This window comes from Austrofundulus limnaeus, unplaced genomic scaffold (assembly GCF_001266775.1).
Source record: "Austrofundulus limnaeus strain Quisiro unplaced genomic scaffold, Austrofundulus_limnaeus-1.0 Scaffold223, whole genome shotgun sequence".
NCBI classification, from domain to species: domain Eukaryota; kingdom Metazoa; phylum Chordata; class Actinopteri; order Cyprinodontiformes; family Rivulidae; genus Austrofundulus; species Austrofundulus limnaeus.
This window is the reverse complement of record NW_013952625.1, coordinates 358,081-381,182: the sequence shown is the minus strand read 5'-3', so window position 1 is coordinate 381,182 and position 23,102 is coordinate 358,081. Positions and strand designations below refer to the sequence as shown.

The window sequence follows — 23,102 nt, the reverse complement described above, 5'->3', positions numbered from 1 at the left end:
TATATATGCTTTAAACAGTTAATATCTAAATTACTATCAGAATAGTCACCTCATTATCATTTTTAATTATTTATTTTACTGTTATTTAACCACGCAAATCTCACAGATCTTTTTTACAAGGGTGGTTGGGGTTTGAACATATTGTTCATGTTTGTGTGCATTATAAACAATTTATTTAAAAATATGTTCTCCTTAGAACTAATTCTTATCATTTTCATTTTGCAGGAAAAGACAAACCTCTACAGGGAAGAATAAATACCAGCAAATATATATTTCATGCATGTACCTTATCTGTAAACTGAAATGTGGTTTTTTTCTATCATGTGAGATACTTGTGAACCGCTGCCCTCTAGTGGTGAAAGACAAACACGACAGWTTGTTGTGTGCCAATGTCAATAAAATTTGTTAAATTAAAAAAAAGTCATTTTTGATTTTCTGTTGGATTCATTAATACTAATAATCCAAAGTACAACTTATATGATCCCAAAGCATTTTATTTTTCAAGCTACAATTAAAGAAAACAATAACAGACTGCAGAAAATATAGAATTTGCTTGGGTATTCTCTTTCTTCACTTTCCACATATGTACAGCTGTCAGAGAACAGGATATGTACACAGAATTGAAGTCGTACAGAGCGCAACTGCCAGGACTCTCCCATCAACAAGAACAGAAAAAAATAAAAAATAGTGTAATAAAAAAAAAATCTGAAACCTAAGCAGCGGTCAAAGTAATATTTTTGTACACTACAGCTTTTATTCTCCAGGTGAGAAAAAAAAAATCTGATGCAGGCACATCTCTAATCTGGCTTCTGAAAGAAAAACAAAGAAATAATACATAAACTTTTACCAGCCGCTCAAACACTTCCGACGACGTGAAGCACTAGAACCGGACATCTCATGGTGACGTTTACCCTCCTGACTCAGAAAACTATAAACAAACAAACAAAMCAAAACAAAAAGCATCCATAACGAGGTAATAAACGATTAATCATGAACGTAAACCACTCGGTCATGAAGCCCGGAGCAGATGTTTCAGATAGTTTCCGAACCCCGCCAATAAATTTCAGTTTACATTTTTAAATGCAACAATGAAGAACGTATTTATTTGAACCTTCGCTGTCAGAACGCATCATCTTATTCCATTAATTTAATTTAAAAAAAAAAAAGGTACAGTTTGAACTGGGGTTTTATGGAAATGTTATAAACAGTATCTTAACTGTTGCAGAGAGCTTGCTGTAAAAACTCAGATCAGGTTGAGAAGCTAACAGGCTAACAGCTAATCCAGTTTACAGTCATTTGACTCCTTACATGGTCGGTAGTTATAATCCACTTCAGTCGTAGTAGATAGCTTTTTAATCCAGTCGAAATTAAAACAGCTTTCCCCAAACAGAGGTCATCTACAACAGGTAAGATACTGCTTCTTTAAAACCTTTCTACAAAATCCCACGTTACACATTTTTACATTCAGTGATCACCACTGACAACCAAATGCTGTGAAGCAAACTGACAGAAAACCTTCAAAACACAGAATTAAATAAAGAGCTGCCCATCAAAGCCTTTTGACATCTTCTAAACCCAAAGCAGGAGCGAAACGTTTCATCTCTTACATCAAACTAAATTAAACCTTTGTCAGTGTATCGCTTTAGTTTATGAAGTTGAGATGAAATGCCTTCGAAAACGAAAATGCTACGAATTTACCGGTCAAAATGCACCCTCAATAAATACGAGGATAAGTTTTAAAATATATTTATATATATTTATATATTTATATAAATGCATATATATTTATATATGCACACGTCACGAACGGCCAACGCAACAATAAAGCCAGTTATTGTAGGAAGTGATTAGTAAAAAATAAAAGGATTCTCAGCCGTCGCTGTCATCTGACGTCCAGTTCTTCACCGCAGCCAAAAAAAAAAAAAAAAGGGAAGTCAAAACTAAAAATGTGAGGGATAATTAAAAATAAAATAAAATAAAAAATATGTGATTGTCTCAATTAATTCTGCACAGACACGTTTCCATCCAGGTGAGAATTTAGGCTGTTTTGGCTGTAGGCATCAGAGAGGAAAGAAAAAATAATAAAAATACAGGAAAAGGGTGGTGGGCGGGGACTCCTCGTCCTTTCTGTCCTCTGCACTTTTTAAGTGTCTTTTTTGTGTCCGGACCGCCGCGAGTCTCTGCACTTTTGACAGTAAAAGATGTCGGGCACGTTGGACTTTTTGATCTTGGCGCAGGACAGGTGCACCCAGATGCCGCACTGGTTGCACTCGATCATCGGTCGTCCGGCGAACGGCTTCCCGCAGTAACAGGTGATCAGGTCCCACGAGTCGTCCCCTGCGTTAAATAAGGAGGAGTTAGAGGACAGCCCGACTGCTGATTAGAAAAAAGGGAATTCCGACTAGCTGTGGCATTTCACATTTGATAAATACTTACTTCAACTGTAAACACTAAATCTAAATAGAGATTTGTTGATTCTTTAACTTACGTCCTTGTGTTAGAGGTATGACAYCATATCCACTAAGTGGGCTATGAAGGCTTTTCTGGAAGAGGGAAGCAGGGCCGTTTTGTCCACACACAGACAGAGCTATGCAGACCTTTATATGTGTGTAAATATATTAGCTCGTGCACTCACGCTATATATGAACTATATGTATATTGGTTTTGGCACTTACGCTATATGTGTTAGCTCAAGCGCTAACGCCATTTATGTATAAGCTTATGCGCTCACTCTTAGTTTTGGTGCTTACACTATACGTGTATTAGCTTGAGCACTAACGCTATATTAGCTTGGGTGCTCATGCTATATATGTACTATATATGTATTAGTTTTGGTGCTTACACTATACGTGTATTAGCTTGATATCTAATGCTATATATGTATTAGCTCGGGTGCTCATGTTATTTCACCACATATATAAGCCCGAGCACTACTGCTATAGCAGAATATTTAAACATTTGGTTGGGCACCAACACTATATTGTCATACATATTAGCTCAGGTGCTAATGCAAAAGCTAAGCTAAGCTAACATTCTCTTTCCATGAAGCAGCTGTGGTGCCACAGGCTGAGTTATTTCCACATTCTCTTCTCTGTCAAGGYGCTCTGGCTTTATTTAAAAGGTCTGATTGTCACAYATAGTCCAGGGTGGACAGAACTAGCTTGCTGCCTTACACCGAACACCTAGTAACACCATCATTTATTTGGTATGCGTTGCGGTGTAGGTAGCATAGCAGCGTCTGTGTGACAATATAATGTGTGAAATTGTTAACTGAAACAGTATTTTTAGTCTTTGTTTCACAGTTGAAGGAAATATTTCTCAAATAATGTCTAATATTACAACTAGTTGGGGTTTCTTTTTGGTTAGTAGGTAAAAACTGAAATAAGTTGTGTTGTACCTGACTCCACCATGATGTCTTCATCTGCAATCCACGTCTCGCCCTCGCTGGAACTCATCTCTGCATCCCGAATCGACTCGTCCGGCTGCGGCTTCCACTGCGTGCTCGAGCTGGAGCTCCCGTGCGCCGACAGCTCATCCTTGGCAGCCTGCGCCTCGGGCTTCCTCGCCTCGGAGTCYGTCTCGCTTTGCGGGGCCGAGCTCTTCGGCTTCTTGGCTTTCGGCTGTTTGGAGGAGTTTTTGCTCCGCTTGATGCGGGCCCTCTTCTCGCCCTCGCTGCTGCCGCTGTCCTGCGCCGTCATGCCGGAGCCCAGCGACAGCTTTTTCAGCTTTTTGTCCTTCTTGCGCTCGGCTTTSACGCCGGCCTGGCTCGCGTAGAGCGAGTCTTTGAGGCGCATCTTGTCCAGCAGGGTGCTGTCGGAGTGCGCGCGGTGAACGCTCTTGCCCTTGTTGGCYCGAGCCTTGCGAACGAACGTGTGGATGGTGTGAATGTCGGASCCGCCGTCTGCCCAGGTGTTAGCCATGGAGCTGCTGCCTCCGCCGCCTCCATCTACAGACAGACCTGAGCTGTGTGCAGAGCTGGACGAAGTGGGAGACCAGGAACTTTCCTTCAGGGCAACAAAGAACCAATTAGAGTCCATCTTTATACTTTTACCAATTATAAAGAGCTTCAGTCAACAAGTGACATTAAAGCTTGTTTTGAACTCTGAATATTCCTTTCCCAGCCTGCTCGTTACTCAGTGATGCTATTTCTATATCTTGGTGACAATGGGAGCTTCTCACCTCTTTAGGGTTGGGGATGTAACCAGCATAAGCCAGAACGAAGCTGCAGAACTTATTGAAGTCCTCAACAGTCCTCTTTCTCCTCTCTGGGGGCTAAAGAACACACACATGTCTCAGTTAGAAAAACAAAGTAAATAAGATGGATAAACTTGTCGACACAAAAGGAAGTACTTACCAGAGGTTCTGTTTTACACGTCAAAATCGAATCTGGGGAAGAGAAACAGAAAAAAACAGAGGTAGATTTAGACACAAAGTAGTGGTCATTCTGATTTATTGTGTTGTTTGTAAACACAGTTACCTGGAGGGTGTTAGCATCGCCTAGCTAGCTAGCCCATTATCTCAATGGGGATTATTAACAAGCATGTTGAGATTATTTAGAAGCCACATTTGGTTAGCAATATCTAACTGAGTTTATTAATGGAAATAGCAGGTTAAGACACAGTAACACCAATTATAAAAGCACTCTAGCAACCACATCCAGCCATGTTATTCACCATTTGCGAACCTTAAAACATTTTGTGCAAGTGTGCTAAATAAGCTAGTTTAAGACAATGCTAACAACGGGTTTATTAGCTGGAATCATAAATATCGGCTACAAGCTCGTTAGCGATGCTCATATTAATTACCGCGCAGAATAATCGATTCTTATGAGCATCRTGTTGTGCTGGAGGTCGATCACATCTCATGAAATGGAAGAGGGAGGCTCAAGTTGGAGGCAGCTCGGCTCGTTAGCACGGTGTCGCTAATGTGTTTGGCAGGGCGTGTCGTGCTTGTCAGCCTCGAAGTTCGAACCAGTGAATAAAAAAAATGTTTCGTTGTGACACACATGAGACTTGTTTTTCGTTTTATATTGTAAATTTAAGGAGTATTTTTTTCTCCCGGTGAGGTAGTGAAAAGGAGGAGTGGCTAGCAAGTTAGCATTTAGCGTTAGCTTGGCGCTTCGGCGCGGACTGCACATGACGGATAACACAAAGTTATCCAAYTGCAATCGTACCAAAATGATGTGTAGTTCGACGAGCTGCAGCTTATTTTGGAGGCAGTTTAGCAACAAGTAGTGAGTTAATCTGGAGCAAGCCAAGCAGATATTACAGTGAGCCTACGCAACCACAGATAGCATTAGTCACAATAGCGTGAAAGCCCAATMTAGCGACGGTGTTTTACTTTTACAACAAAAACAACAGCATTGCAATGTTCAAGTGACTGATTTGTGACGATACCTTGGTGATCAGACATTATGTCGAGCATTGTCGCCTCATAGACAAGGCCACGATCCAAAAAGGAGAAGCCGCTTTTGCGCTAGCCGGAGARCAGCGGCCGTCGCTCGGAGGCTTTTCCCCGGCGTGGCTGCCACCTTATGTCGGGTAACTTTAGGACTGGAAAGCCGAGGGCGCGGAGGATCGAAGAAACTCCCGTTGAAGACGCCTGACTTCGGTTTGGAGCTGTGTTATGTCCCAMCGTTGTGGATACGTAACAACGGCTAACGTAACGGAGCAGAAACAAGCTACTGTTGGTCAAAAATAGTAATTCCTCTGTAGATCACCGTGGTCCACTTGAGCTCCCCGTTCTTCGGTCTCGACACGACAAAATRCATCTTAAAAAAGTAAAATCTCTTCAAAGTAGCGCAAACGCTGAACATAAATCCATATTGGGAACTCAGGTGAAGTTCATCAATTCTTCTCTGCGGGCATAAAAATCCACTAGACTTTGGGCTTTATTCCGCGCGGCAGCAACCTCTTGGGGGCGGGGGGGGGGGGKAAATTGGATCACCMGAAAGGACGCAGCGGGAGGGATATCCTCCTCTGATTGGTTGTTGGGGTGAATCCCAGTTATCCGATTGGCTGAAACCCTTCGAGTGGGTYGGATCAGTCAGCAGCGCTGATACAACCTAGCAGTGCTAGCACCCAAACCCGTCGAAGCTGCTRCGAAGAGATGGTTGTGGTGCATTCTGGGTAGCGTAGTTTTTGGGGGACACTTACCTATGCTCGTACGATGCAACAGAACTTCATTTCCCACAAATTACAGRAAGTACGGGCTGTCACGTCTTCTGAATGTGGAAAAATACAAACATGCTACTTCACAAAGCTAGCTGATTATTGATAACGCAAATGCTACTTTTTAATATTTGAAACTGATATTTGAGCAACTTTCAAAGCTGTATTGCGTTTAAACTAGCCAAAATTATTTTTACTTGTAGTTTTTGTTGTGTAAATGGGTGGTAATTTAGAGGCATGCTAACTGGCTAACGCTAAAATGTTGTCTGAACTACTGCAGGGCATTGAGACTGGAGGCTTTCTTGTAATAAAAGGTACATTTCTTGAATGTTAGAAACTTGTAACACTAACATGCCTGTAACCTCTGATGTTTAAAGATGACAAAAGTCGTTTAATGTGCTTTGATAGATTCTTGCAATTATTCTGGGAGACATCTTCTGAAGAGCTTCATCAATGCTGCCTTAAACAGGTACTGTTTTAATAAGATTGTTATATTTAAGGGATWTATCTACTAGTATAATAGTCATTTAGAAACATAAATTCTCCCTTTTTATTTGTTGTGACATTAGGACAGAGGTTGTACACGTTCTTGGCTTTGATGTGAGTGAAGAAGAGTTGAAGGATGGACTGAAAACATCAGACACTCAGAGGTAAATAAAGCTAAATATTAAACAGTTAATTTTTTTGTTTCTAACAGAGCTGCACCATATTAGAAACATAGTTTTAGTCTTCCTGCTGAATACAGCAGTAAGCTTATCATTTGCATTGAACCCACATTTTGTCTCATCTCTTTCTGATCTGTTACAAGGCTCAAAACTTTGTGTACTTTTGCATCTCAGATGCTAGCATTTAAACAGAGTGCAGGCATCAAGATCAGAGTTCATAGGATTGGTAAAATATATTATTGACATGCAAARTGAGAATGCATGGCTCTCGTAAAACTCCAGATTTATTGCTGCTCCTTGTGATATTTGCACTGCTAAACCATTAAATAACTGATTTATTTTGTGCACATCTTTTCAAAGTAATACTAACCAGTATATACAGTGCAAATGTTTTTTYCTGGCTTTTTTAATACAAACCCTTTGAAAATAAGTTTAATATGTTAAATCAGGTGGTTCATATCTTAAAAGTTTTAATGTGACAATTATTTTCCATAAAAAATCATAATGATTTGGTTCAACCTTTCCAAAAACATGCACAACACTCACAATCAGTTATTTTTATCATTATAAAGCCAAGCCGTTATTTATATTCTTTGAGGCCCCCTGAGATTTGTCACAGATCAGTTTTATACAAGTATATTCTAAAATGAATTAATTAATTTTTCCTATTTTCAGGCTACACTTTCACAATGCTTACACAGACCCCCTCGGGTGGACTGAGCACCCAGCATTCATGGTCCACCAGTTCAGTTCCGAGGGCCTTACAGATCTGGTCAAACAAWCGCCGCACCCCAAACCTGCGACACTAATCATTGACTCTCTGTCCTGGATCCTGAGGCATGTGAGTCCACCTGCTGTCTGCAAAACACTTCAGCAGCTCAGAAAAGGTGAAACATTTATTTAACAAAATCTCATTTATTTATTGTCAGTGGAGAGTGCAGGTGGCTCTTCTTCAGCTGATGGGTTTGTTTCTTTTGTGTTTTTCAATAGGGGGAGCTGTGAGAGCTGTTATCGTTCTGCTCCATGCAGATATGCATCAAAGGGGCACCGTGGGAAGTGTCTGCCACTTGGCTACTTCACTCGTCACCGTCTCACCTGGAGTCAAAAGAGACGAAGCCGTGGCAAATATCACCAAACGCTCAAAATCTGGGAAAGTCATGCAAGATGTACGTAACGTGCTGGTGGAGCTGCTTTTGTTTGTACCAGGGGGTTACATGCTTGTGCTTCTACTTTGTTGAAATATTTTATGACACTAATTMTTTTTTATTATTATTATTTTAGGAGGAGATATTCAGCATCAATGAGGATTTCACTGTCACCGTTCACAGCAAACGCAATATTCCTGAACAGAGTTTAAACGACGCAGAGGAAGAGCAGGTGCAGTTCAACACATTTAACTAAAACCTTGTCTATCATACTCTGGATATTGTTAAAAACATTTTTTTTCTGCTCTTTGCTCCKCCCATTTATTAAGGAAAAGTTAAGATTTAAAAAGTCAGGTTTAGATGTGGATCTGTGTGGATTAACATACAGAGTTTAGGAGAAATGATGAAACAGCATTCTATTTTGGTAAAGTTTAATATCACTTTGTACTAAAAAACATAATTACAATGAAGACATTTTTAAATATTTCTAAATTTGTCTCCTTTTATCCTGATCCTGTTTAATTAAACTTTAGCTGTGCAGTGAAATGGTTAATATTTGAGAGGAAATTGTAACAGTGCCAAACAAACAACATGATGGACAATTATTTGGAAGAGCCTTTAGCAATAATATTTGATAAGTGTCATCAATATCGCCACCTAGTGGCAAGTTCGAGTTTCTATTAGTTTTAATTCCATTGGATAAAAAAGTTATATATTTTTTAAATAAATACAGAAAAGAAATGAACTATAGTGAAGTAGACAGGGCCTGAACAGAGGACAGACAGAAGACATGACAGGACAGAAATGAGTCCTATTTGTGTTTCAACAGGTGGACCCAACCGCTGACCTGACCTTCAACCTGCGGTTGTCTGATTCTGAGCTGGAGGCCAAGAAGAAACTCACGCTGCCGTTTGTTTTCAGCAAGGAGAAGTTAATAACTTTTTCATCACCATCGCATTCCTTTTCACTCCGTATATTCATATGAAACAACAYGAAAACACTGTTTTTCATTTTACAGGAAAAAATCTCTGCTGCACTCAGGACCGGGTTCGGGACGGATTCTGTACGAGCCGGACGCCAACGATGACTATGACCAGGAGGATCCTGATGATGATCTTGATGTTTAATATTAAACATGCTAAAACACATATTTGCTTATGCCATCATCATTCAATTACTGCATGACATATATGTCTTCAGCTAATTTTTACTTGTTTTGCATTAGCGAAGCTATGTTTTTAGTTTATGGATTATGAGTTAGCCAAGGTAATGTTTTGGTTAGCTGTGCCCACATGAAAAAATTAGCAGAATGCTAGACAAGTAAAGTTGACAGCTAAAGCTAACATTATCAGCTAATTGCTAATTCAAAGACTTGGAGTTGAACAATAGAAACAACAAAAAATAAAAACAATAGACTGACATACGTACTCCTGTTTGTTAGCTTCTTAGCTGTTAAAGTTGGCAAAACCTAATTTAGTGGAAGCTAATTAGTCTGATAACTGTTTTCAAAGTAAATGCTAATCTGCTAATTAGAATGCAAATATTTAATTTATAATCAAATGTGTTTAACAATTTAAGGAATTTGTGTAAAAACAAAAGTCAACCCTCATAAAGTTGCATGTAAGCAGATTTGGTTCTGTCATAAAACGGGCCACTGAACCTGTGTCTGTTTTTCATGTTTTATTATTTTATAGCTTTAAATCTCGGTGATATAATCAGGTCAGTTGACGCCAATTAAAGCACTTTTATCAGAACAGATTCTTACAAAGTGAGTCTCTGAATGTGARCTGTTAAACATTGAAGCAGGACCTGTTATATGGCAGTCTAAATTACTCCTACGTCACGTGCGTCTCGCTCGCTCTCGTCTTTTTTCTTTTTTTTTCCTTTCCACGTGGACGTGCCGCGCGCGCAACCGCATTGCTCGTCGTCGTCTCGCGGAAGTGACGGCAAAGGCGGCGATGGCGGCTCGCACGGTTTCATTCCGGACTTCCACTGGACTACAAACCCGATTTTAGCCGGTCCGCTTGGACTTTCGGGGAACTTCTTGCGGAMGCGGCTCGCCACGGGAAGCGTCGCGGGCCGACGGGACGTTGAGCCGGTGCCTGTCAGCGAACCTCCGCGCGGCTTTTCTGGTGGGGGTATTTCTGTCCCGAGTTCAAGGTGGTCACCCTGCCTGTCGAGCTAGCGGTAGCTTCGCGGCTATCGGCTAAAAGAGCTGCGCGTTGAGATCCAAACAGCAGCAGACGTCGCACCTACACAAGGTTTCTCTTTGATTTTGACATACGTTCGTCGGCGTTCGTCACAAAACTTTCATGTTWTGCTAACAGCGCCACGAGCTTGCACAGCTCGGCCTCCTGACTGTTGGAATTGMTAGTTATTTTTTTGGCGGCTGTGTAACTGAAAAGACGGGATTTGGGCTGTCCAGGAGAAGCTCTGCTCTGCTGCCTGCTCTCAGCTGAGAACTGAACTTGTTGTGTGGGAGGAGGGTCTCCGGGTGCTCATCAACATGCTGAAGACCCGCCAGTGTCTGTTGGGCATCCGCACCTTTCTCAACTTTACGTCCAGAATATGGAACTTCCTCATGTACATTCTCAGGAAGCACCTGCGGACGGTGAGAAGACCTTTTGACATGATCTCTGCTCCTTTTAGTGCTACCTGTGAGAGGCCATGTGTGCACAGCTGGGCTCTTATATGGATTTTTGCACCACTTCTTCCTTGTCCCCCTCCCTCCATATTTATTTATCTCATGTGCGGCAACGCTGTAGTGTGAATTCAGCAGCATATTTGGACCAGAAAGTATTTTTCTTTATTTTAACACAACAGCTTGTCAGCCGATTACTTAGGCCGATTTTTGTCTGAGTTTATTAATCTCATAAAAAAGTAGGTTGGTTTGTGTGCAGAACAGTGTTGTTGTGGTTGACATTATTCAGATGTGTCAGGGACAAAAGTGCAGGAAGTGTGCAGTCTTTATATTCTGGAGAAAACAAAAAGTCTAGCTTGGCTGCCATTGTCAACATGTTAAACAATAAATAGTATATTTTTTTATTGTCACGACTAACCAGTGATATTCTACACCAGTGGTTTCAAACTTTTCAGCTTCCGGCCCACAAAATAACAGTTGCAGAGACTTATAACCCCACTGATGTTACTTWGCTAGTAACTCTGGTAAACATGGGCATAATGATAACAAACACAATAGCCATTATATGAATTTCATTCATTTATGATTTTTAAAAGTTATTTTTTTACCATAATCATGGTGAGAATATTCCATTAGCAATTTATTTGTGTTTAAATTSGTGTCTGGAAATCATCTGAGGACCCCCACATGATGATTTATGACCCACAGAGGGGTCCTGTTCTCCAGAATGATTCTCAACTTTGTCACAGACACTATAAATTCAAATGTTGGGTGATATTGGGGGGAAGCACCATTAATTGTGGCATTTAGATGATAACAAATAATAGATGACCAATGCATTTGCATGCTTTTGTCTCTAAATGAGTTACCCTGTGTTTTGTAATTATACTTACAAATGATCAAACTAACTTCTTCATTTTTAACAGCGACAGCCCTGCATTATTTCCTTCCAGCACTTGCGGTCACTTCGCTGTTCGTGTGCAACACAATGACAGAGTGCGTTGTGGATTCTCAGCTGGAGGAAAGTTTGTTGTAGMCTCTGTCCGTGTCATCTGGCTTTCCTCGTTCTCCATCCACTTTATGCTGGTGTTTGCTGGTGATCAAGCAAGTGTTGGGGATAGCGTTAGCTCCGTGCCACTTCCAGAACACACACCTGTTTGATAGTGAGAGTGCATCGCACACAAAAATACGCCATCACGTGGCACTAATTGCAAAAGTGCCTAATTAATTGATGACTCACGATACAATTTTGCCCAAACTTAATGCATTATTGCAACATATTGGGGAAAAAAAGCCATAACAGTCATGCTGCTGAGATGAACGTTTGTTAAGATAGTCACATTGTTGTGTGTTTTCATCCAGCTGCAGCACAAAGTTCAAACCCTCAGTCTTAAAAGTTGCAGCCAACCTGTTACAAATACCTGCACCATAACCATAACATTTAATGTGTCAGAGCCCACCTATGTTATAATACTCTGAGAAAAGTTCTGTGTTTATGAAACTAACAACCCCAGGTGCTCCCTGCGTTACTAACTTATTGTGTGCTGGTAACACTCGCAGGTTGTCAACAAGCCCTGAGAGTGAGTCGAGTCCACGCTGTGGCTGAAGTTAGAGGGATTATGTCTGCACAGAGAGGGCACTGTTCTCCCCGCCTGTTTCTGTCCTCAATCACCGTTTAGCTCCGTTGTTTACAACCTGCCATCCACCACAACACAGCGAGCGTCAACACTGTGTTTTTTTTCTAACACAGGTGATCGACCTTTAAGGTGCCTGGTGTATTATCAAAATACTTTTATCCTAAGAAAACTAAATTAAAACTAAACGATTTATTGGATTATGAAGCTGATCTTAATCCCATGCACACTGACTACTGTCAACAAATGATGAAATAATTGTTCAGCTAATCTTTTCGGACGTGATTATTTAATGTTTGTTTGGCAGCACACAATATTAAGTTTGCATCCAGGCAGAAACAATCAGCGCAAACTTTAAACATATAAGATGGATCTGAGAGGATTAATTTATTGTAAATAGGACAAAATATGGTGATAATTGAGATTATTTCTGAGATACTCTGCTTCTCAGTTGTTAAAATATTTAATGCAAACATKAATTGTTTTTAGTGTTGACGTATTTTACTTTGAAGTGATAGTGGAGATATTTGGAAACATACAGGGGTGGGAGGTATATTTAGCTGCGCTTCAGTAGATGCTGAATCGATTTTTAAATGTCAAAAATGGATTTTGTTGACGTTCATCTGTGCTGCCACTGTCGTGGTCCCGGTAGAGTTACCGTAGTGTCCTGAAATTGAAACATGTTGAACTGAAGCTGTGTTTTGTTTCACCGTTTTTTAAAAATCTTCTCTTCACTAAACCTTGAAAAATACATGTCTTTAAATAATTGGTATTATCAGAATATGACTGTCCTCAATAAGCACTTTAAATGCTTTGATTTGTGTAAAGTTTTACTAATGCTAATCCTGTTAGCTCTTTAAAGGCATCTTCAGTGTGAATTTAGCATCTATGCTAACCATTGATCAGCAGCCTGTGAATTATGGTTTTTTACTTTGTTATTGTGCATTTTTATTAGGTGCAAAATATGTGCTTATTTATGTAAAATAGGTTGATAAACAAACATAAATAATTGGCATTAACAGTTGTTTTATAACTGCAGCCTCTGAATTGTAACTGAATCATGATGCACCTGAAGAGYCTCTCAGCTAGAAATGAGCTATGTGGAGTGGTTATAAACTACGACTATCTTACCTGTTGTAAATGGGTATAAACAGTTAGTAGAGTTGTCTCTCAGCAAGAAGGTTGCAGGATTGCATCCCAGCCGAGTGTTGCTCTGGTTGGGGTTTGCATGTTCCAGCTGTGCACGCGTGGGTTTTCTCCAGGTTCTCCAGTTTCCTCCCACAGAACAAAAAATATGTTTGGTTAATTGGCGACTCTAAATTATCCCAAGGTGTGAGTGAGAGTGTGAATGGTTGGCCTGATTTGTGTTCTTTATTTTATTTTTTATTTTTATTTTTTTTGCAACATTTTAAAGGTTTCCTCAAAATTAGCATTACAATAGGATGAAACATGGCTACTGGAGGCCTTTGGAGAAATAAAGAAATAAAGTTTAATTTTGACTGGATTGATAAACTAACAGTACAAAGAAATGCCGCAGAAATATGAAAATTTTCCTTCAGGACATTGTTACAGCTAGCTGCTGCTGCTAGTTGCTCTTGAAAATAACCCTTTAATTGTATGAAAATATCTGTAATGTGAATTGATAAATGTAAATCTTAATAAAATAACATTAGCATGATTTAAATGCCTGATTAGCTGTTAGCTCATCCAAACTAAAAAAACTTAAAAAACTTCATCAGGTATTTGCTCATAACCTTTCCTCAGAACCTCACCTGACCAGTCGCTTCTAACAATGTCAGTTTAAATGTGTTGCTTTCAGCACTTGGTCAATAATTTATTATCCTTTTTAATTTAATGGCGTTCTTGTGGTTGTTCTGCTTACCAACATTTCACGTGATTCTCTTCAACATTTTTATTCCAGTTGCACAGCTTAAGAAAAAAAAAGGTAATTGTAGCTTTAAACTGTAAGCTAAAGGTTTGGAGTTTGCAGGTCTGAGGTCCAGATGGACTCAGAGATGCAGAAATGTTTGTGGGTGAGGTTTCCCTGCAGCTGTAGGTTCCCTCTGCCTGGCAGCAGCAGGACGGGGGGGACACRTTGCAGGAAGGCCCCTGGGTACCAAGCAGCTCAGTCAAAGTCACCCCTGCGATTCTTCCTTTCTGCTGCTGGTGCCCCACGCTTCGCTGACACCGTCCGACAGCTGGGGGGGATAAAAATAGCCCAGCAGAGTTCCCCCCACCTCCTCCGGGCGAACGTGGCACTCAGAAGGATCCTCGCTTTAGTCGTCCTGTTCGGAGCAGAGCAGGAAGCTGCAGGATGGACAGGAAACAAACTGCCTTTCTTCATTTCATCCCATCACGCTGTCCTCTTCTGTCCCTCTTCTAACATTTTCTAAATGGAGGTTTAGAATATCTCAACACTTGGTTCAGATGATCCCGAGCACAGTTAAAAAAAAATAAAACAAGATTTATTTCCCAGCAGAATAAAAGTTGAAGGTGGTGAAGTCATGTTCTGTTATCACGGCTCATCMCTGCTCAGTTTCCTTTATCTGCTGTTGTTTTTGAGCCTTGACGCTCCGTCTCATTTGCTCCTTTTCTTTTCCAGATAATCCAGTATCAAACGGTGCGATACGATATTCTGCCCCTGTCGCCCATCTCCAGAAACAGACTCAGTGAGTACCTGACTGTTTTCATGACACACAGCTGAACTCTTCTTTCTCCAGGAGGGGTGATTAAACAAGGGGGTGGGGGGCTGCCGCCATCCTGCATGTTTTACTTGTTTCTCTGCCCCAAAACACCTGATTTAGTGACTTCRTTACCTCTTCAACTTCTTTATAAGCCTGTTATTCACCTGTTCATTCTAATCAGGTGTGTTGGAGCAGAGAAACGTAAAACGAGCAGGATAGTGGAGCTCAAGAAGTTAAATGTTGGCCTACTTTGTCAAAGTGTTTTGATGTTTAGGATCATTGTCCAGGTGGAACTTTGCGTAAATTTTGTAAGCGGCGTGAGGGCTCAGCTATTTTATGAAGCCAGAGGAAGACACACAAAGAACTAGAGAATTAACATTTCCTRTGAAATGCAATATGAATGCTTAATGCTGAGAGAGTTTTTGCTAAAAAGGCTGAAATTGGCATCAAAATGAGTGAAGAAAAAGTAGCTGAAATTAGCACCAAGAAACAGAAAGCGCATATTTGCTGAATTAAGCAGTAAGAAGCTCAAATTTTCTTAAAAAGGTGAAATTAGCTGAAAGAGTCCAAATTAGTTAAAAAGTAGCTAAAACACAGAAAACACCTGCAGTTATTAAAAAGATGCATAAAAAGCTTCAAATGACAGAAGCTGGAGTAAGGACAAAAAGTTGAAATAGCTGAAAAGGTCACAATGATAGCTAAACAGAAGCAGAGACGTGCTAAAATCAGCCAAAGAAAGCTGAAAGTAGTTCATAAAGCAGAGCTAGAACAAAAGGTAAAAAGTACATATTTTTTTAAGRGTTTTATGGATGTTGAAGACTGCTCCATTCATTTTCAATGAGGAAAAAAAGGCAGAATAAGTTAAATGACAAAAATTTTATAAATTGCCGAAGTACCAAAAGTCATAGCTGAAATGTCCTGAAAGAGCTAAATATTTTGTTATGTAAATTTAACACATTTCTGTAAGTCATTCTATTATTATTATTGTTGTTGTTGTTGTTGTTGTTGACGTCGTCGTCGTCGTTAGTTCAAAATGGTCTCCAAACAATATTATTAGGGATGCACCGATATGAAAATTTTAGCCAATATCAATATCCGATATAATTWTTGCTGTTATGGCAGATAACCAATATTTACTGATATTACACAAACACAAATTATATTATACATTAGGGTTGGGCAATATTGGCAAAATAATTAATCACGATTAATTGTGGTATTTAGCCGATAACGATTAATTTGGCAATTAATGCCCTGGAGTCCCTGGACACCCTCATGTCCTGGTCACATGACCAATTTAGTGGGAAAGATTTGCTCTTTGCAAAGATCTGTTCCAAATTTTCTCAAAATTACAGACTTCAGGCTATACTTCAAATTTTTAATGATGTTGACAGACCAAGAAAAACTGGAGTTATGATAAATAAATTACTGAACTTTTTTGTTGTTTTAATGTTCGACACATTGGACGCAGAGAGGAGCATTGAGCGGACTGGTGGCATWAATCATATTWATCATCAAGTGCCCAAAAATAATCRATTAATGTTTTTCTGACGATTAATCGCACAYGATAYGATTATGCCCAACCCTATTATACATATGCACACAAACACACTTTGGTCTTTTTTTGATACTGAAAATAAACGACCAGACCTCTGATATGGCTCTACTTCAGTTATTCCTGGCTGCACAGCATCATTATCATTATCGTGATCAAACATGACACTCAACCAACCATCTCCCCTCTCAAAACAGAAACTAAAGCTAAAAAGTGGGAAATCAATATCGGATGTTAATATCGGCCCAGTTTTCAGACCGATACCGATATAAGTGACGATATATCGTGCATCCCTAAATATTATCGTAGACCTCCAGGTGAGCAGCTGCAAATTTCAGTTGTGTTTTGAAGGAGCAGGAAGTTGTTTCTTGGTGGGCACCGTCTCAGTCCGCTGTGATTGAACACCTAATTGCTTTCATCTAAGGAAGCCAGACAAGTTTTGGTTGATCTGATGACTCATTATATGTTGGCAAAGTGAAACTACCAGCTGCAGTCGATCCTGCTCTTCAATCAAAAGTTATTAGACATTTCTAAAACCTTCAGCACCACTTACTACAAGACTTAGATGGTAAAGATTCACTGCTTCAAATAAATCAATAAAAGGCAACAAGTAGTGACATCCATTCTCACAGTGAGTGGATGTAAACTTTTTACTGCAACTGTAAATCATTTGCGCCGACTTTGAAGCTTGTAAAGATTTGAAACATCAATAAAAAGAAAAATGTCTGAAGTGTTTTTGTCTGACAGATCAGAGACAACCACAACATGTTTCCACTGAGAAGAAGTTAAACCGGTTTGTCAAGTGGGAACTTATTATGCAGACAGGACTTTTTTTCTCTCGCTCAAACATATCAGCAAACATTTGTGACACATGTACCACTTCCTTACCTCAGAGCAGATAACCATCAGTTCAGTCTGTATTTATCATGAGACGCTTCGAAGCACTCGTCATTTTGTCTTAGAATAGAACCTAACATGGACAGTCAAACCACACTTCTATGTTTCAGTAAAGCTTCAGGCTGATTTAATGGGTTTTCCTCTGGATTTTGTCCCTACAAAGTAAAAGTGAAAGTACATTTTCTCTATGCTGTGAAAGAATAACGAAAACACCTTTAAGAAAATATCAGACTTTTAAAAAAAGTGTTGTGAAACGAGTGTTTATAACCACACTGGTGATATTTTGAAGCTGGAACATGGACGTTTGATGATGTAATCAATATTTAAAGCTGTAAACGACTCTTCAGAGCTGAGTTTCWCAATGCTGTGATCTCAGCTGTGAATTGAACAAAGGCTGATGTAACTGATTTGAAGCTGTTGATAAAAATGTTTGAAATACGTTGAGTAAGAAGCGAGGCAGCAGGTGGATGTCTGGCTTTTAAAGAGAGTTGATTTGAGTGTGATGGTTCTGAATGAAGAGTGAAGAGCTCGTCCAGCAGCACTCCTAACTCAGAGGAAGGATTGTGTTTCWGCTCTACTCGACTCAGACGCAGATCTAGGCCGGGTCTTTGTGGACTGATTCCTTTGGTAGGTTTAACTGTGATGAGTCGGCTGTCTTGGACCGACCTGCGCACAGATTACAGCAGCAGAGCAGYGATTAGCCCTCAAATGCACAATATTATTAAAGAGATGTGCCGACTCTGTGAAAAGGTTGTGACTAATTAATATCTTACCTGTTGTGGAATATGCTTCAGTTTGGAGAAGTTTATTTCTGACTGGGTTGATTGGCTAAGTGTTAGTCCAAGTCAAAGTGGAACGCTGTCTTCTTAAAAGAACTAAACTCTTCAAAAATTTAACATTTGTATATTTTACATCAGGAGTGTCGAGCTCCTTTTCACTGAGGGTCACATGAACGCTATGGTGGCCCTCCAAGGTCCAATACTTAGTAATTAACTTCAACTTTTCATGTTTTCCTTCGACTAAACATTAAACGTCATGCTCCTCGTCTCATTACTACAGCTGAGCACCACTAACAAACAATAACTGAGCTCTACGTGGTATTTCCTGTATAGAAACAGTGTTTTAACTCGTTCTCTTATAAACATTAAGTAGTACTACATGCACAACTGACTAAATAAGAAATAAATAATACAGAAATACTACTAAAAATAAAAGTAGTAAGTTTTACTTTGAGTTGCAGTAAGTAGCCACCATCTTGAATTTTGAACCCTCCCACTTTCCAWCAGGGAATTCCCWCTGCWGGGGTGTTTCAGTTTAAGTGCATGATTTGTAAGAGGGAAGTTCCCACTTCCCAGTCCAACTGGGCCACAGCAAATATAGCCAGCTTCTAGCTACTTTGGATCCTGTGCACCTCCAGCTAGTGGTGGGATGTTGWCATTTTGCTAATAAAATAATCATCATGCATTATGGGAGATGTAGTTTACTGTTAGTGCTGGCTTTAAAGCRGCATTCATTAATTTTCAGACATTAATACATCGTTGAAGCTCTCGTGAGCCACATAAAATGCTGTGGTGGGCTACATTTGGCCTGTGGGCCTTGAATTTGACACCATCAGTTTTGTATGATTCCTCAGTAGAAATATGTAGCAGTGGTGAGATGTAAAATAATTTGCCTGTGCTGCTTCTGTAAAGTCTGGTTCATACTTCAGAACTACCAAAGTTGTGTTTTGCTGATGTGTTTGTGTGACAAAACTACTGTATTTTTCTTGTACAGCCCCTGAAACCTATCTTGTACATTGTCCCGTCTGTCAGAACTATTGTCTTTTTCTAGTTTTTACATTTATGTTTCTAATACATTTATTGGTTTTTATATACAGTGTGATGCATTTCTAGATATTTTGTGGAAAGTGCTACATTGGATTTATTTTGTTTAATAAACTCCAGATGCAGTAAGGAGGAAGATTCTGGTTCTGGATCTGGATGAAACCCTGATCCACTCTCACCACGACGGGGTCATGAGGCAGACAGTGAAACCTGGCACACCGCCAGACTTTATCCTCAAAGTAAGCCCACCAACCTCAAGTAAATGTAAAAATACAAAAAGTGTCCAAAACCATGAGCTGTGTATTTGTTTACTTCTCCCCGCAGGTCGTCATCGACAAGCATCCAGTCAGATTCTTTGTACATAAAAGGCCACATGTTGACTTCTTTTTAGAAGTGGTGAGTCTGTCACACGTCCTCACTTCTMCTGACTGAAAAGTAAAACACACAAACGTCAAAGCTCCGGTCAGGTTACGGTTCTGTTCTGTTRCATCACAGAATCTAATAACTGAAGCTAATATTTGCTCTGTATGAAGGCCCAACAAAYGCAGACGTTACCTTGTGTGGCTGCRGTGGTGTTTATCCTGAACAATGTGTGTGCACAGGTGAGCCARTGGTACGAGCTGGTGGTCTTCACAGCCAGTATGGAGATCTACGGCTCGGCGGTCGCAGACAAGCTGGACAACAACAGGAACATCCTGAAACGCAGATACTACAGACAGGTAAGACTGACTGTACAACACAGCACCTGTCACTTAGGGCTGGGCGGTATGACCAAAATATCACGATATTTTCAACATTTACACCGGTTTCACGGTATATCACGGTGTTTTTCTTTTCATCACTGGTCAACTGATGATAAAATGTACAAACACTGCTTATTAACTTTTTTCTTTTACTGTACCTCTGTCTGTGTCTCTGTTTCCCTCCTCTAAACGTCTTTTCTTCTCCTCCTGGTTGGAGACAGTAGTCACGCATTTTGGTCTGGTCGTGAAGGAGGAGGGTTAAGAAAAGATTATGATCGGGTTTATTGTTTTATGTTCTTTAACATTAACAGCACGACTCACCTTGAACACCAGTCAACTCAATTCCACTACAAGACTACTTCCTCCGGGCTTTTCACAATAGAAGCACGTTAAAGTCTCCATGCGTCTCCACGTCTCCATATTAACGTTGCGTGTTTAGAATAAACACATCTTCAGTGCACGTCACTGAAGATGTGTTTAATACATTCACCGATGGCGAAAACGGGATGTTTTTTTTTTTTTTTACATCAGCCAATATAAGCTGCGGAATTGCTACCCGCCGCTTCAACAAACTGCTCCAACAGTAACATTAGCATGCTAACGCACAAAGCGGTGCTGCGAAGAAAASTGTCCCCTGAGAAACAGTTCACAGGCGGCCACGACGAAACGTTCCGAACGTGTTCAGGCTATTTAAACCGGTATGTCAGTATTCAGAAAATTCATATCATAACAAAAATAAAAAACAGTATTTGGTACGAGCCGGTATACCGCCCAGCACTAGTGTCACTGTTTATGTTGCTGAAAGTGACCTTCATGKTTTTTTTTTCTCCCCAGCATTGCACATTGGATCTAGGTAGTTATATTAAAGACCTGTCTGTAGTACACGATGACCTGTCCAGTATTGTTATCCTGGATAATTCGCCTGGTGCTTATCGAAGCCATCCAGGTAAGAAAAACAAAACATGCAGCTTATTAGAAATGACATTTTTTATGGTATCAAACATTTTTATTAATAAACTGTGGATAAAAGCATGGGATGACCAGACAGTTCAGTCATCTTTTAAGACTGGGGTCTGCAGCCTTTACAATCAAGATTTTTTTTTTTCAGTTTTAAATTAAAATTAGAAAAAACATAATCTGGTGGGGGTTTTTTTTGTTTGTTTGTTTGTTTTAATGGTTTCTGTCATCTGCATATTTAAAACAACCATATATTTTAATTTGGATATGGAACTAAGGCAAAAATWAAATTGTGAAGTTTTAATTAGGGTTTTTTTATATAATTTCTGCATTTAGGTTTTAAACTGGAAAAAAAAACTTTTCTTTTTTTGATTTAGTTTTGAAATGGAAAAGTAAACAAAAAACAAACCATACACAGATTGATTTATAACATTTATTATTATTTTTATGCTTTAGGATAAAAGAAAAGATCATAATCATGTGAACTCGAAAGACTTTTATAGTAAATGTAGTAATAGTATCAATCACATATTTACAAACAATTTGACAGAAAACCTGCTGAAGCCTTTTCTGTTGTGGGTATAAAAATCAGAAACTAATAATATCAATAAATGAATTAAATAAATCTCATGTTAATTTTGATCGAAGCTTCAAAGAGCCGCAGCAGAGGAACCAAAGAGCCACATGTGGTCCCAGCCACAGGCTGGAGACTCCTGATCTAAGATTAAAGAGATAATTCAAACATTTTAAAGTGAAGTTTTGTAGAAAAGTCCTGAACAATTATTATTATACGTGTTGTGGATGGCTCCTACATTTTAAACAAAAACAGTTTAATCAGATTGATGAGCTAATGGCTAGTCTGAAGGGTGCCAAGACCAGCCTGGATTGCTCCATCTTAATATTAAATATCATCTTTTCCCTGCTGGAAGTTCTCCAGTCTGCATTTGTTCTTGAATCTCAACATAAATGTGTTTAACTTGATGGTAGTAATAAATAATATTCCAGTTATGTGACATGGAGCCAACCTGTTTCCTCTGTTTTATTTAACCCTGTTTTAACTTGAGTAAACTTGCATGTAAACAGTCTGTTCTCACTGTAAAATCTCAGCCACTCCTTGTTTTCTGCCCTACAGACAATGCAATACCCATCAAGTCCTGGTTCACTGACCCTAGTGACACAGCACTTCTTAACTTGCTGCCTATGCTGGACGCACTAAGGTAAACTAAAACCATTCAAACACATCAACTCCTAACTTACCTTATCCAACCTTTCTGAACGTTTGGAGCCATTTAAAGCTCTGGTCAAGGAYCCTGACTTTTTATTTAATGATTTAAAGTGGTCTTCATCAACAGCTCTTTAGAATTTTACAWGGTCTATCAAAGGTTTTCAGTTTTTGGACTTGGCCTGCTTTTCATCTCCTTTTCTGTCCAGTATCTGAGTCATCTGTTTCTGASACTCAACTCTAAATTGTGTATTGTTCAGGTGTAAGAAAGCTCCTGGGAAACAAACATTCAGACACTTTGTTACTCTCAGCCTGTCACAGTGACTGTTTGACAAATACAGTAGTGCTTGAGCACAAAAAAAKATGATTCCTAAAGAGTTTGTAGCTGAAAACTTAACAGAACCGAAGGATGATTGTCTGTATGACACAACGGGCTTAAAAGACAATTAAATATTTGGAGTCCAGACCAGGCTTTTAGGYAGGATTTTGGAAGGTGGGGGGTAAACTTTTATATCACTGTGTTTTTAAGAACTCTAGGGMTCAGCACAGTGCTCTGAGGGCATTGTAACATGGAAATGAGGCATCGCCAACCTGAAAGGAGTCGTCAGAAAACCAAAGAGGCCTTCTAGTTAAAGCCTGCTCCAGACAATCGTAACAATTTAAAGTGATCCATGATTAGTTGGAACATTAGACTTTATTTGATAAACATTTATTTTAACTGTAAAATAAAGACTGTAAAAATACTGTAGGCTGTTTAGTTTTTATAATTTTTTAAAATATATTTTAACACGGACGGGGACATTTTATTTACACACAAAGCATTCTGGGTAAATGATGACGTGGATAGGTCCTCGGTGCGAGCGAGCTATATCCACCCTCAGCCTGTCAGCCTTTGTGCTAGCGCCGAGCTAATACATTTATATGGTGATAGCGTTGGGGCTAATGCTAAAGCTAACAGGCTAAGCT

At 39.6% G+C, this 23,102-nt stretch overlaps 4 protein-coding genes across 4 annotated transcripts in view; 3 read left to right on the top strand and 1 right to left on the bottom strand.

The window, feature by feature from the left end:
- Positions 1–1,166, top strand: part of LOC106525351 (uncharacterized) — a 9,697-nt gene extending 8,531 nt beyond the window's left edge. Inside the window, exon 7 of the mRNA XM_014019552.1 lies at positions 226–1,166. Coding sequence (XP_013875006.1) covers positions 226–255 — 30 coding nt within the window. The 3' untranslated portion in view covers positions 256–1,166. The remainder of the gene's footprint in view (positions 1–225) is intronic.
- phf23b (PHD finger protein 23b) lies at positions 477–5,918 on the bottom strand. Its single transcript, XM_014019522.1, has 5 exons — positions 5,397–5,918; positions 4,355–4,386; positions 4,180–4,272; positions 3,398–4,004; positions 477–2,337 (listed from the first exon to the last, which is right to left on the bottom strand). The coding sequence occupies exons 1-5, from the start codon at positions 5,422–5,424 to the stop codon at positions 2,144–2,146; spliced, it is 954 nt and encodes a 317-aa protein (XP_013874976.1). The 5' UTR covers positions 5,425–5,918; the 3' UTR covers positions 477–2,143.
- A 290-nt stretch (positions 5,919–6,208) lies between these two features.
- Positions 6,209–9,128, top strand: elp5 (elongator acetyltransferase complex subunit 5). The gene is made up of 8 exons (XM_014019521.1): positions 6,209–6,484; positions 6,579–6,639; positions 6,740–6,820; positions 7,511–7,722; positions 7,826–8,001; positions 8,117–8,212; positions 8,810–8,910; positions 8,999–9,128. The coding sequence occupies exons 1-8, from the start codon at positions 6,430–6,432 to the stop codon at positions 9,105–9,107; spliced, it is 891 nt and encodes a 296-aa protein (XP_013874975.1). The 5' UTR covers positions 6,209–6,429; the 3' UTR covers positions 9,108–9,128.
- A 718-nt stretch (positions 9,129–9,846) lies between these two features.
- ctdnep1a (CTD nuclear envelope phosphatase 1a) overlaps positions 9,847–23,102 on the top strand; it is a 15,320-nt gene continuing 2,064 nt past the window's right edge. The window contains exons 1-7 of the mRNA XM_014019520.1: positions 9,847–10,591; positions 14,858–14,924; positions 19,335–19,453; positions 19,539–19,610; positions 19,817–19,933; positions 20,792–20,903; positions 22,047–22,131. Coding sequence (XP_013874974.1) covers positions 10,487–10,591; positions 14,858–14,924; positions 19,335–19,453; positions 19,539–19,610; positions 19,817–19,933; positions 20,792–20,903; positions 22,047–22,131 — 677 coding nt within the window. The 5' untranslated portion in view covers positions 9,847–10,486. The remainder of the gene's footprint in view (positions 10,592–14,857; positions 14,925–19,334; positions 19,454–19,538; positions 19,611–19,816; positions 19,934–20,791; positions 20,904–22,046; positions 22,132–23,102) is intronic.